At 42.8% G+C, this 14,956-nt stretch overlaps 1 protein-coding gene across 4 annotated transcripts in view; it reads left to right on the plus strand.

The window, feature by feature from the left end:
• KLHL2 (kelch like family member 2) overlaps positions 1-14,956 on the plus strand; it is a 117,282-nt gene that overhangs the window by 22,279 nt on the left and 80,047 nt on the right. For 2 of the 4 annotated variants that reach the window (XM_062199366.1, XM_062199365.1), the window contains exons 3-4: positions 1,481-1,587; positions 13,596-13,717. In XM_062199366.1, the coding sequence (XP_062055350.1) occupies positions 1,481-1,587; positions 13,596-13,717 (229 nt within the window). Of the gene's footprint in view, positions 1-1,480; positions 1,588-10,183; positions 10,274-13,595; positions 13,718-14,956 lie in introns of those variants that run through there. The other 2 variants (XM_062199367.1, XM_062199368.1) reach the window with 2 other exon arrangements.

The raw sequence follows: 14,956 nt of genomic DNA on the forward strand, positions 1-14,956 counted from the left end.
TTATCGATCTTTAACCTTTGTTTCCCCATCCATAAATTCTGAGGATAAGGTCATAATAACTCCTGCTCACTATACTGTGGTGGGGACTAAGTGAAATAACACATTCAGGTGGAAACTCTGTCGCAGTCCCTCCTGCGGACACCACCGGCTTTGCCCACCCTGGCTGTTTGTGAACCTGCACAATCCGTAGGGTCGCAGAGCGGCTTATATTCTCAGAGCAGACTCTGTCAGTTCTGCACACTGATCTGGAGGAGTTACAAGTTAGTGACATTGTGTGCCACTTTTGATGACTGTCATGGGACCTGCCTGGTAGCGTTGTTAGCCATTCATTCAGCACCACTCATGGAATTGAAATGGCCGGGCAGGCTCCCCAGCAGTGGGGCACTGGGACGCAGTCATCGTTGGTGCTGATCTCCTCCTCCTTCCAGTTCCTCTTAGGCTGGAGGGAGGACACATGCCAGGAGGAACTCCAAAGCTCATCCCTCGTGGGGATAAGTTTATAAGCAGTATGGATACTTTAAGGAGTTGGTTAAACTTCTGTGAGCATGTTGTTTGTCTGTCTCTGGGAAGTTACAGACATAGGCCATCCTTGTAGGTAATTGGCAGAATGATGGAGGTGGGGACCATTTGTGACCTGTGTACACCACACACACGTGTGTACCTTCAGTGGATGTTTGAGGAGTGGAAGGGTCGCTTGCTCTCACCACACATGTTTTGGTCATTCACGACCTTGGGCTTTGGAACCTTCTTGCATGTTCTGGAATGATAGACATTCTGAATTACCTGGAGACTCCACATAGAGCATGTACAAAGTGCGTGATCACCACACGTTTTTGAGTGAATTGAAATAGATATTTTAAAATTAGAGATATAATTATGGTAGCTGAATAAATGGTTTGTTTTAAGGTATCAAAATGCCTTTCAATCTTATATGTGATCATATTTTCTAGCCTTAGAGAATGACATATTTTGCATGTGTAAAATGTTCTAATTAAGTTTGGTTTTAAATGCCCAAATGCCTTTTAAGCAGCAGGTATAATTAAATATATAATTAAATATAATGTTGCCCTTGGTTGATGACCCAGAGTAATTCTAAATATCCTTTTTAAATTTGGAGGTAGCTTTTCACCTGTGTGTTTTTGTTTCCTATCTTAATGTCAAACCGTCGTCTGCCTTTTCTGTTGATACTGCTCTTACTCAGACCACCCCTTCTGTTGCAGTCAGTCCACTGATGGTTTGCTGTGAGTAATCAGTAATCATGTTAGGAAAGATTTCTGGATTAAACAAAGGCAGGATTCTAATGGAGGCCACCAGACACGCTAGGCCTCTATCGCGGCTGCTTGCCGTGTGCCGCATGTTTAGGGATCCTGTTGTCGAGGATAGCTATCTTGTCTCCCAGAAAACTGCCTGACAATGGTGACTTCGCGTCAGATGTTCAATATGTCCCTCACTCAATTTTTCTCCCTGCTTTGGTCAACAGTCAGAACTTGCTGTGCGATGTGACAATTGTGGCAGAAGACATGGAGATCTCTGCTCACAGAGTGGTGCTGGCCGCCTGCAGCCCTTATTTTCACGCCATGTTTACAGGTATGAAATAATTCAGTTAGTGTTATTTTTCTCCAGTGTATACAGATCTCAGCTTTTCTTTCCACATCGTCTTTTGTTGTTAATACCCAGCTATAACAGGTGAAGACTTGTAGTGGGAGCAAATGCTCTGGCTCGGCTCGAAGTTCCTCCTTGTGTCTGTGTTGACAGTGGATAGCGTATCCATGTATGTATGTCTGCTCCCAGTTTGGAGCAGAACTTTCCTCCTCTACATTTTCATTTTCGTGTACTCTTTCAGTTCAACTCCTTCACTTTATTACAGCTTTTTGGTACTTTATGGCAAAACAGAAGCGTTTTTACTATTTTTTTTTTTATTTTTAAAACATTTTTACCCATTTTAAAAGCACAGTGATAGAGGGAGGGAGAGACACACAGAGTGATTCTCCATCCACTGGTTCACTCCTCAAATCACTGCAGTAGCTGGGTATGGGCCAGGCCAACCTAGGAGCCAGGAGCTTCTGCTGCGCCTCCCATGTGGGTACAGGGACCCAAGGACTTGAGCCATCTTCTGCTGCTTTCCCAGGTGTATCAGCAGGGGGCTGCATCGGAAGTGGAGAAGCTGGGACCCGCAATACGGGATGCCAGCCTTGCAGGTGGCAGTTTAACCCACTGAACCACAACACAGGCCCCATTGATTATTTTATTTTTAAAGGATTTTGACAGTTGTTTCATCTGATGTTTACAGTGAACAGAACGATGTTTACTTAATGTCCTTTATTTGGAAATATGAGGAAATACAGCAGTTTGTCCATAAGCTTAGGTTTTACTTTTCAGCTGTAAAAATGTATACAGTGATTTTAATATTTCAGTATTTCTGGAAAAGGAGCATTTATAACTATACACTTGAAACCCTTAACTTCAATACTTTTTTATTATTTTTCAATTTAAAAATATACAATTGTTCCCCCTTATCCTTGGGGGATACATGTTCCAAGTTTTCCATATATACTATTGTTTTTTCCTATACACACATACCTATGCTAATGTTTAGTTTATAAATTGGCACAGTAAAAAGTTAATAGTAATAGAACAGAACAGTTAACACAATATGCTGTAATTAAATTGCCAGCATCAGTTCTCTTTATATGAGGCCATTATTCAGTAAAATCAGGGTTACTTTAACACAGGACTATAATCCTGTGGCTGTGGTCTGATAACTGAAATAGCTACCAACTGACAAAGGGATGTTTTACAGTCTTGGCAGGATGCAGTGAGAAGCGCATGGTTTCATCATACTCCTCAGGACAGCTTGCAGTTTATTTTTTTTTTTAAAGATTTATTTATTTATTTGAAAGGCAGAGTTACAGAGAGGCAGAGGCAGAGAGAGAGAGAGAGGTCTTCCATCCCCTGGTTCACTCCCCAGATGGCAGCAATGGCAGGAGCTGGGCTGATCTGAAGCCAGGATCCAGGAGCTTCTTCCGGGTCTCCCACGTGAGTGCAGGGGCCCAAGGACTTGGGCCATCTTCCACTGCTTTCCCAAGCCATAGCTGAGAGCTGGATCAGAAGAGGAGCAGCCGGGACTAGAACTGGTGCCCATATGGAGTGCTGGCATGCAGGTGGTGGCTTTACCTACTGTGCCACAGCACTAGCCCCAGCTTGCAGTTTAGAAGGTGTGATTTTTTTTTTTTCCTGAAATTTTCCATTTAATATTTTTGGACCACAGTTGACTGCAGGTAACTGAAACCATAGAAAAGGACAACCGAAGTTAAAGTGGGAAGCACTGTTACTACTGTACAATGAGATGAAGTTATTTGTTCCATCAGTGAGTTTATATTAGTGTATTGACACACCAAGTAGCAAATACCAATATGAACGCAGTTACATAAAGAAGTAAGAATACAAAGCTATTTATGTCTTAGAAACTACCGAGTATTTCCTGTTCCTGACATTTTGCTAGATATTTCCGTGAATACAAAAATAGTCTGAGCCTGCTTCCTGCCCCGGTAGCTTACTGTGGAACTGGGAGATGAGATGTGCACATGTTAGTGTGTGGACGGGCCAGTGCTGTGGTGCAGTGGGTAAAGCTGCCGTTTGCGATGCTAGCATCCCACATGGGCGCCGGTTTGAGTCCTAGCTGCTCCACTTCTGATCCAGCCCCCTGCTAATGCACCTGGGAAAGCAACGTATTACGACCAAGACCTTGGGTCCCTGCACCCACGTGGGACATACAGAGGAAGCTTCTGGCTCCTGGCTTTGGACCAGACCAGCTCCGACTGTTGTGGCCATCTGGGAAGTGAACTAGCAAATGGAAGACTTCTCCCTCTGTCTTTCTGTCTGTCTCTCTCTCTCTCTCTCTCTCTCTGTCTCTCCCCTTCTCTGTAAACCCTGCCTTTCAAATAAATAAATCAATCTTAAAAAAAGAATAGTGCGTGGAGAGCTGTGTGCCTTAGCAGTGATAGCGATCGTGAAGGCAGCATTGAGGACAAGGGGAGCTGCTTCTTGACTCCTGAGGGATGGAAAGGATTTCCACAGATAATAGTGGTGGAGAGGATGGATTTGATGTAAACACTGTGTCCTGGGAGTAGAGAGGAGAATCGAGGCCCCCTTCCTCTTCAGCCTGATGAAGCCCCACTGTTCCTGAACCAGGTTAAGTAGTGGACATGCAGGAGGCACCGCAGCCAGGCTGTGAACCACGTCGGAGAAGCGATTGGGAGGGTGAGTCAGCTGGGGCTGACCAGAGATGTCAGTGCAGTGAGACCACGCAGGTTGTTAAGTCCCAGGGTTCGCTTCAGACTCTGTTTATCTTGTTTGTTATCCCTGGACACTTCTAGAGAGTCTCAGCTTGTAAAAGAAATATCCGATCTGTTGTCCGCATTCAGGAATTCCCTGGTAAAGTGCTGCTTCTCCGTAACTGGCCTGCCTTCAGGTCACTGCTGTTGCCACATCCTCATCAGAATCACTGAGCCTTTGCAAGACTCACTGGATCAGTCTGTTTCAGTTTAGTCATCTGGAAAATGGGGCGATAATACTACCCACGGTGTAGAACTTTAGTAGTGATGAAATGCGTTTATATATACATGTGAATTTCTCAGCGTTGTACTTGGCACAAAGAAAATGTGCAATTAATATTGACAGTAATTATGGCCATCATCTTTTTCTTGTTTGTTTTACTCTAAATTCTAAATTCATAAATTTTGTGGGTTTTTTAAAAAGATTTATTTTATTTATTAGAAAAAATTACAGAGAGGGAGGTGGGGGGGGTCTTTAATATGTTGGTTCACTCCCAAAATGGCTACAACGGCTGAAGCTGAGCAGATCTGAAGCCAGTAGCCAGGAGCTTCTTCCAGGTCTCCCATGTTGATGCAGGGGCCCAAGGAGTCGGGCCATCCTCCACTCCACTACTTTCCCAGGCGCTAGCAGGGAACAGCCAGGACTCAAACTGGCGCCCATATGGGATGCTGACACTACAGGCCAGGGCTTTAACCCACTGTACCACAGCACCAACCCCTATATTTATATTCTTTAAGAACAAAAAAGCCCTAGGGCATAGCTTTTTGCCCAATAAATGTTTTATTTTCCACAGAGTAATAAAAATGTATGTAATTTTACGTTCAAGAGCAGAGTGTTTTTCCTTTCCCTTGGAGAGGCTTTGCATAGGCCTGCATTTGGCCTGGCAGTTAAGATGCCAAAGATCCCCATGGCCCATTGTGCCTGCTCCAGCTCCTGATTCCACCTCCCTGCCAGGGCAGACCCTGGGAGGCTGCAGGGAATGGCTCAAGTAGTAGGGTCCTTCCACTCACATGAGAGAGCCCGATGGAGTTCCCAGCTCCTGCTTTACTGTCCTCTGTCCCTGGCTCTTCAGAACCTTTGGAGTGAAGCAGTGGGCATGAGTTCTTTCTGCCTCTGGTTCTCTCTCCCTCTCGAATAAGATACATAAATTTCCTTAAAAAGGGCCTTGCAGACCTAGTCACCAACTTCCCTGAGCTTTAGATACCCAGAGAAGTGAATGTGGAGATGAATGGGACTGTTCCCTGTGCTTCAGCATTCTTTTCTGCTCTATAATCAAACTGCATTTGTTTCCCCCATTTGTTTCTTTCTTTTTTTTTTTTTTGTCTAATAGTTTTCCTCATATTTTAGCTGACAATGAGGCCTTGCAGACTTTCTGGCTATGTAGGTCTTCCTGGTGTAGCTCAGTTAACTTGTAAGGGGGTACTTTTCTTTGTACTTGAAAACATTATTTATCTTTCAGTCCAGTTAGTTCCTGCCTGAGAATAGACCTTCTATTCTTGGCCAAATTTTACATTGCTAAGGTAGGTGAAAAAAAGGAATAATATGTTAATTTCTGGCACCTGTAAAATGTAAATTGAGTGTTTGACTTGTAAATTTTTACAACTTTCTTGAGGCATATGCGGGTACTTCAGAAAGTTGTTAGAAAAATAGAAATAAAAGTATGTGTTTGTTTTGGTGCAAAATTTTTTCCCATAATATTTAAAAAATGTATATTATGAAAAAAAAATGTATATTATGAAAAAGCTGTTCATGGATTTCAGTGTTGTTTTTTATACCAAGATAAACTCCTACTTTTAATTCCTTTTTCCATTAGTTTTTGGAGTGCTCTCATATTTTAAATCTCATAGTTTTATATTTACCCATTTCAAATGTGTAATTCAGTGAATTTTAGTAAATTTACCAAGTGGTGCTTTCATCACCACAAATCAAGTCTACAGCATCTTTATTTCCATGAACCATTTTTGAGGTCCATCCATACTATAGTATGCTTCAAAGGAAAGTGTGTTCCTTGTTGTTGCTTACTGGGTTTCCATCGTGTGGATGTCCCAATGTTAACTTCCCATCACCAGCCACTGGCTGTGTGCGTCATTTCAGCTTTGGCTTCTGAATGCTGCTGCTGTGAGCGTGCATGTGCAGTTCTTTTTGTGGACAGACATTTTCATTTCTCTTTGGAGTAGATGCCTAGGGGTGGGATTGTTGGGTCACATGATAAATTTATACTTGATTTTTTAAAAAAACTGCTAAGCTGTTTTCCAAAGTGGCTGTACCATTTTATATCCCACCAACAATATATATGAAGGTTCCCATTTTTCAGCCTCCTTGCCAACATTTGTTACTGTCGTCTTTTTTTTTTCTAAATTGCTGTTTAGTTGGTGTGAAATGGCGTCTCATTGTAGCTTTAATTTGCATTTCCATAATAACTGTAAGAGACCTGAGCCTGGATCAAGGTGCAACTATTTTAAAAGAGGCCTCCATCTTGTAACTCGGGCCTGACCCTGAGCCAGAAGCTCCTAAAAGTAAATAAATGAACTCCCTCTATTGGGGGAATGGGCAACATGCAGATATTCCTTTTTGACCTTTGTTTTTAATCTCCCATAAACTGTCATTGAGTTTTTCATTCAAATTATATCACCTAAAAATTCTGTTACTTAGGGTCATGCTGTGGTGCAGCGGGTTCAGCCGCCATCTGTAGCGGTGGCGTACCATATGGCATTGCTTCCGGTCCTGGCTCTCTGCTTCTGATCCAGCTCCCTGCTGATGTGCCTGGGAGAGCGGAGGAGAGTGGCCCAAGGACTTGGGCCCTTGTACCCATGTGGGAGACCTAGATGAAGCTCCTGGCTTGTTGTAGCCATCTCTGGGGTGAGCTAGTGGATGGAAAATTTCTCTCCTTTTTCTCTCTGTCTCTTCCTCTCTCACTGTAACTCTTCCAAATAAATCTTAAAAAACAAAAATTCTCTTACTCATCATAGTTTCATGTATTGGAGTAGAGACTGAGGTGAAAAGTAATTCTACGATGTAATCACAGGTTCATACTTTGTGAATGAAGTGTGGGCCTGTTTAGAGCTAGGTTTATTACTTGAGAAAGAACACATCAAGGTGAGTTTTTTTTTTTTTTTTTGTGGGAAAATGGAACTAAAAACTTTATTTTAATGCAAGAAACTTTTGTAATACATGCACAGTATTTTCTTTTTTTAAATTTTATTTAAGGTATACAGATTTCATGCATTCATATATACAAATTTAGGAACATAGTGATTTTTCCTACCCAGCCTCCCTCCTGCCTGCATTCTCTCCCTTCTTCTGCCTGTCTTTCCTATTCCCACACTTAATTTTTACAAAGATCTATTTTCAACTTGAGTTCTTATTGCTTTTAGATTACTTGATTGTTACAGTTGAGGCATTTAAAAAGCTTTTTGTTGAACAAATACGTTTGAGGTTTATTGGAGCCACAGGCTAAACTTCCTGAAACCTGGTGGGAAATATTGAATTTTAGTTTTTATTGCTTTGTGTGTGTCTGTGTGTGTGTGCATGCACGCATGCTTTTTTGGTTTCTTTTGACGAATTGGACATGATTCAGTGAGGTCAATTAGGGTAAGAAAATATATATTATTATTATTTGAATGATTAAGAAGTGAGATTGCTTTTTCTTGTTTTGTTTTAAAAGATGTATTTATTTGAAAAGTAGAGCAATAGAGAGAGGGAGAGTCAGAGAAATCGACCATCTGCTCTTTACTCCCCAAATGGCTGCAACAGCCAGATCTGGTCCAGGATGAAGCCAGGAGCCAGTGACTCTGTACTGGTCTCTCACGTGGTTGGCAGGGGCCCAAGCACTTGGGCTATCTTTTGCTGCCTTCCTGGATCAGAAGTGGAGCAGCCAGGACTTGAATCTGGACTTTGATTTGGTCACCACAGTACCAGGCCCTGGGAAGTGAGATTTCTTAAAGTTCTGTACATGGTGGCTGGCTTTGCAGTACAGCAGGTTAAACTGCCACCTGTACCTCAGCATCCAGTATTAGCACCTGTTTGAGTCTCAAACTCTCTGCTTATGATCCAGCTCTCTGCTAATGCGCCTGGGAAAGCAGCAGAAGATGGACCAAGTACTTGGGCCTGCCCCTGCCACCCATGTAGGAGACTTGGATGAAGTTCCTGGCTTTGGCCTGGCCTGGCACAGGTCATTGCAGCCATTTGGGAACTGAACCAGTGGATGGAAGATCCCTTCCCACCCCACCCCACCCCACCCCCGCCTCCACCCCTCTGTTGCTCTACCTTTTCAAATAAATAAAATCTTTTGTTAAAAAAAGTTCTGCCAGCACCGGTGGCTCAATAGGCTAATCCTCCGCCTGCGGTGCCGGCACATCAGGTTCTAGTCCTGGTCAGGGAGCCAGATTCTGTCCTGGTTGCCCCTCTTCCAGGCCAGCTCTCTGCTGTGGCCCGGGAGTGCAGTGGAGGATGGCCCAAGTGCTTGGGCCCTGCACCCACATGGGAGGCCAGGAGAAGCACCTGGCTCCTGGCTTTGGATCAGCGTGGTGTGCTGGCCGCAACGGCCATTGGAGGGTGAACCAACGGCAAAAGGAAGACCTTTCTCTCTGTCTCTCTCACTGTCCACTCTGCCTGTCAAAAAAAAAAAAAAGTTCTATGTATGGTTATGTTTGTCTAAGAATTATGCTTTAATTCATCCAGGAATATTTATTGAGCATCTTTTATGTGCTAGGCATTCTCCTATGTTTTGGGGACCATAGAGATGCACAAAGACAGCTGTTTTTTTCTGATTCTAGTAGAGGAGAGGAGGAAAATCAGAAAATGCAGAAAGAAAAGGTAATTTCTGTTATCCATGACTGTTGTGAAGAAAAATAGGCTTTAATACATAAGAGCTTACGTTCGGCTGCTTTAGGCTGCATGTCACAGAAAACTCCATCAGACTGGTTTACATCGTCAAGGAGCAGGCTGGGTATCAGGAGCGATTGGATCTGCAGTTGAGAATTTCATCAGGAACCTGTTTCCCGTGTGTGTGTGTGTGTGTACTCTGCTACCCTCAAATAAAATATTCTGGTAAGGCTGGTTCCCCTCCTGTACGCAGGATGCCCACAAGAGTAGACACAACGTCTTCGGGCAGGAGGAGGGCTGTATCTTTATTTTTTTTCTCTCTTTTAGGAGCTAGGAAACCCTTCCTAGAAGTTACCCAAACCAGACAAAAGTCAGCAGAGGAATGCACTTAGCATGTTTGCCTTAGATTAGTTGTACAACTAGGGAGTTAATGAGGGAGCGTGGTGGGGGCGGCTGGGTCAGCTTGTGTGTGTCAGTAGCTTCTGTGGGTTACCAAGACTAATAAAGGACAAGAGGCAGTAATGACTAGAGTAGATGACAAGGAAACTTGAAAAGTAATGAAATAAAGTTTATTTATTAAATATGGCTATAAATCTGTCATTCATTTCTTAGAGTTTCAGCATAGTCAGTTTTTGTTTTGTACTTTTATTTTTCCTCCATGCAATTTTATGTGCTACACAATAGAATCATAGCATCAATTTAAAAATTAAATGGATCTTAGTGTTTGTCCCCTTAAACCTATTCACTTTTCGTTTATCCATATTCAGCATGGATAAATGAAGTTGCCAGTGTGTGCAAGCCTTCACGACTCCTGATTAAAGGTCCTTTAGATGGAAGTAATTTTACTCATTGATACTGAGGCCTTCAAAAAGTTCCTGGAACATGCATATTATGAAAAAACTATGCATGGATTTCAAAAAAGATTTTTTTTTCACCAGAGTAAACTTATCTTTCATTTCCACTTTTCCACAGACCTTTTGAAGTCCCTCCCATGTCCTTAAGTTTTTATGGTTTGGAAGATTTCATTTCTTTTCTCAGAAAGAAAAAGTAAAGATGATGCAGTATTTGTTAGTGGAAGTGGTCGGCCCAACCTGAAATGTACAGTGGATGCTCAGTAAGTGTTGCCTGAAGTCCTTCACAGCGAGACTGTCATGTTCCTGACTAATTTAAGTGCTGTTAATCATGTTAAGGAAAACACCAGATTGGCATTTGTTTTGTTTTCTTCGTTCTGTAGTATTCATTCATCTAAACAGTACTTGTTGGGTGAGTCTCTCTAGCATTGTTGGATACAGAGATTAGAGAAACTTCATCCCTGATCTTAGGGAGTTCAAGCATTCTGGTGGGGAGAACTAACTACAGAGTGGATTCTAATAGAGTAGATTTGCCTGTGTCACCCAGCATACCTAACACGAGAACCTCATCCAGCCTTGGGCTACCAACCGATAAGCCTGCATGCAGAAGTTCTAGCTGAATCTTGAAAACTGTGTAGAGATTACAAGAGAAAGGGGAGCTAAAGAGGACAAGATTCAACACACACATTAAGCTTAAGAAATTCCTCTGTGTGTGTGTGTGTGTGTGTGTAAAACCCAAACTGTTCCTTGTTAATCTGTTTTAAGTCAAGAAATGGGAGTGGTGGGGTTAGATACTGATTGAGAGGGGTTTGTGTGCTTGGACTGGGAGAAGCTGAAGAACTTGGAGTGGTGTGGTCAACTTTGTGGAGACAGTACTGGAGTTAAGAAAGAATTAGGAGGTTGCTAAAGTGGTGCATATATGAGACTTGAAAAAGATCATAGAAAATGCAGATTAATGAAAAAACTATGCACGAATTTCAAAATTATTCTGCACTAAAATAAATATTTCCTATGAACATTTTGAGGTTCCCTTATATCTATATTAATCATGCAGGTTCTGGTGAATCGTAGGACTGATGAGTGAGGACAAAAAGGGAAAACTCAGGAATGACTCTCACACAGGATTTTAGCATAGGTGGCTGTGTGGGTGTCCTAATGCATGTTCAGAATTCTAATATAGCTCCACAGTTACATGATCAGAACATAGAAACACAAGGCTCAGATCCATGGAGAGGGTCCAGGGAGTTTACAAGTGGTATCCGGCAAACAGTGTGCACAGTCACTGGAAGCAAGCATGAACTCACAAAGGCATCTTGTTTACAGATCCTCCAGCAACACAGCAGCTCAGGCAATGGTTAACAACTAGAATTAGATAGCAATAGCTTTTTTTCTAATATGAATTTTGATTCATAAAAATCATTAGAATTTTTGGACTATTAATATAATCAGTGGTAAGTCTTGTTTTTGCAAATTAATATGACAAAATATATAAAACAATTTTTTTTTGACAGGTAGAGTTATAGACAGTGAGAGAGAGAGACAGAGAGAAAGGTCTTCCTTCCGTTGGTTCACCCCCAAATGGCCACCACGGCCAGCGCTGTGCTGATCTGAAGCCAGGAGCCAGGTGCTTCCTCCTGGTCTCCCATGCAGGTGCAGGGGCCTAAGCACTTGGGCCATCCTCCACTGCAGAGAGCTGGACTGGAAGAGGAGCAACCGGGACTAGAACCCGGCACCCATATGGGATGCCAGCGTTGCAGGCGGAGGAATGACCAAGTGAGCCACAGCGCTGGCCCCAGATGAACATGTTTTAAAAGCAGTGTATCCTTACAGTTGGGTTTCTGGAAGCAGATACAATATTGTAAGAGAGAAATAATTAAAAGTAACAGAAAGGAATATGTGGGTTAGCAGAGTACATCTTACAGCAGTACTTTAAAAATTGTAATATTAAAAACTACCTGGCAGAAGACTATTTTGCAGTCACTTATTCAAATTAAAGCCAGACCTGGTTTTGTTTAAGCTAAGTCATGCCCACGTCTAAGACCCAGGTGTGTGACTTTGCGGTCCTGTGACCCCAGGCTCTGCAAGGATTTGCACATCAGAGAGCCCGGTAGATGAAACAGAGATGGCTTTGGTCTAAAGGCCAAATGACAGTCCCCAGAGTGGTTAACTTTTGGCACAGAGGAGCCTTTAGATCATGCAGAGTCCCAGCTGTCCACAAGATGCAGAGAGGGAGAGAGAGGGAGGAGATGAGGACTCCTTGTCCGCGTTTCTTGCCTCGTTTGCTGTAGTGACAGTCACTTAATCCAGCGCCCCTTCTTCTTAATGCAGAGGTGTGTTCAGCCTTTGCTCATTGACTGTGCTCCTCCTGGTGATGCAGCGGATGTCGTTCTCCTTGGAAGTAGCTTTGAGGAGAACAACTTCCTTCTGAGATCCGGCCAGAGTTCTTCCCCCGGGGAGCACGCAGTTAAGGAGACATCACTATTAAGACCTCTCTCCTCCCAGGGCGTTTACAAAGGAATTTCTTGTAATTATGGATTCCTGTAGGCTTTTCTGATAGTTCTTAGTCAATGACAGTTCACTGTATCTGAAAAAGAACTGAGCTTTCAAGAGATCTTGGAACCATTGTGTGATCCTTTTATAGGGTGCCCGATTATGGTGAAAGTGTCGGAGGGTGGCATAGTCTTCATGTTTCTACTCCGACATCCAAAACCTATCGATTTCTAGAACCAAACGTTTTTGCCAAGGATGTCCTATGGCACTCAGCATTGTTCTTGAGATTTTTCTTTTTCCAGTGTTCAGTTGCTTGTGTCACTTTATATCTGGGATTGTTTGGTGTTGTCCTGCACAGATCAGCTTTCTGCCTTCCCCAGGCCCCCTTGGATTAAGGACTACCCTTCTCTTTTCTGTCTTAAAATGGTGGGTCGTACAAATAATAAGTGTTGGTGTAGAGATGGCTTTAGAGTGGAGTGCCTGCAGATAACAAATGGGAGCTGAACTTTCACTGACAGGTCTCTGTGACAAGCCTTTGCTACAGACTAACCTCTGCATCTGTGTGATTTATTTTCTCATGGTTTCGTGCATGGAGGTTATGGCCTTCCACCAAGGGTCCAGCCTCTGTGTCTGGCCAGCATGCTCCTGGCATATCTTGTGCTTGTTGAATCAATGATGCTGACCGAGTGGGTTGTTTCAATAAGTGCTGGTTGCCATTCCCCCAAGGTGGTAGCATCATTACTGTTGTAGTCATGTCTAGAAATCCACAAGGACAAACCACTCAAAAGCATTTGGAATACAGAATCCGAACTTGCAGCCACAGGTTTGATAGTTCATGTACCTGGACGCTTAGCATGTTTGTTCATTGTTGTGTTGTGATTTTCAGGACTCTGGGTAACAAAAGTACATTTTATGATTTGCTGAGATAAACTTTTAGCAGAGGTAGGAAAGTGTTTTGGGGCCTGCAGAAAGTAGTGGGTCATGCCGCCTCCTGCATACAGGAGCGTGGTAAGAAGATGGGTCCGCCTGTGTTGGCGTTGGTGTTTCCATGGCAGTGTTTTGCTGCATTAACACTCCTACTCCTTTGTGTTCTAGGGGAGATGAGTGAGAGCCGGGCAAAGCGAGTGCGAATAAAAGAGGTGGATGGCTGGACCCTGAGGATGCTAATTGATTATGTTTACACTGCAGAAATCCAGGTCACAGAAGAAAATGTACAGGTAGGAGCACGCACCTGACTGTTGAGCTCCTTCTATGTGTAGCTTTCAGAATGAAAGCATTCCCACACAGTATACGTTTTGTGCCAAAGGAATGGGATTCATTGTTAAAATTGTATTTCTAAGAGCATGTGAAATGATTATATCTTTTTAATAATGTCTCTGATTTTAGTATCTTTTATATTAAAAGTTCTTAGCTACAGATCCTTTAGTTCTCTGGATGATGTTTGTTCTTTCTTGAAAACCTTGTCATATTCATTTATGATGATTGATTGATGTTGCCCACAGGTTTTCTTTATTCCTTTGAACAGTACAGTCTACAAAAGATGTTTTTGACTGTTAACAGTCCTTTACTCTTTGACTATTTCAGCATCTTCGTTAAGTAGTACTGGGGTTTAACTCAAATCTGATATTGCATCTTTATTATTTTCTATTAATAAAACAAATGTTTTATATATGTTATATACTTGTTTAGCACAGATAGATGTGGAGTAAAAAGTGCAAGTCCCCTTTTGAAACTGTCCTTTTCTCTGAACCCACACAGTGGTCATGTTGGTCCCCAGAGGGGAGCTTCTGTTGTCTGTGTGGTATGAATCCTTTCAGGCCCTTCCCTGTGCCTTCATCCTCTCTCTCTCTTTCTCACACACACACACATACACACACACAAATTGTCTCTGGATAACTCTATTTATACCATACTTGTTCTACATTTTTATTCATTGTACAGTGTCTTTGAAGGTCCTTGCACATCCATATATATTGATTTAGCTCTGTCTTGTGTGTGCTGTCATATATGTCAGTCGGCATTGCGATTTTTCACCTTTATAAAACATGTTGCAGTGGAGCTGGTGCTGTGGCGTAGCAGATAAAGCTGTGTTCTGCAGCACCGGCTTCCCATATGGGTGCTGGTTCGTGTCCCAGATGCTCTACTTCCAATCCAGCTCCCTGCTAATATGTCTGGGAAAGCAGCAGATGATGGCACAAGTGCTTGGGCCCCTGCACCCATATGGGGAAACCCAGATGAAGCTCTTGGTACCTGGCTTTGACCTGGCCCAACCCTGTCCATTGCGGCCATTTGGGGAGTGAACCAGTGGGTGGAAGCGCTGTCTTTCTGTCTGTCTCTCTCTGCCTCTGCCTCTCCTTCTCTATAACTCTGAATTTAAAATACATAAACTAATCTTTTAAAAATGTTGCATTGCATGGACATTTTTATATTTGCACCCTAGAATTTCTTAGGCTACA

This window comes from Lepus europaeus, chromosome 8 (assembly GCF_033115175.1).
Source record: "Lepus europaeus isolate LE1 chromosome 8, mLepTim1.pri, whole genome shotgun sequence".
In the NCBI taxonomy this organism is placed as follows: Eukaryota; Metazoa; Chordata; class Mammalia; order Lagomorpha; family Leporidae; genus Lepus; species Lepus europaeus.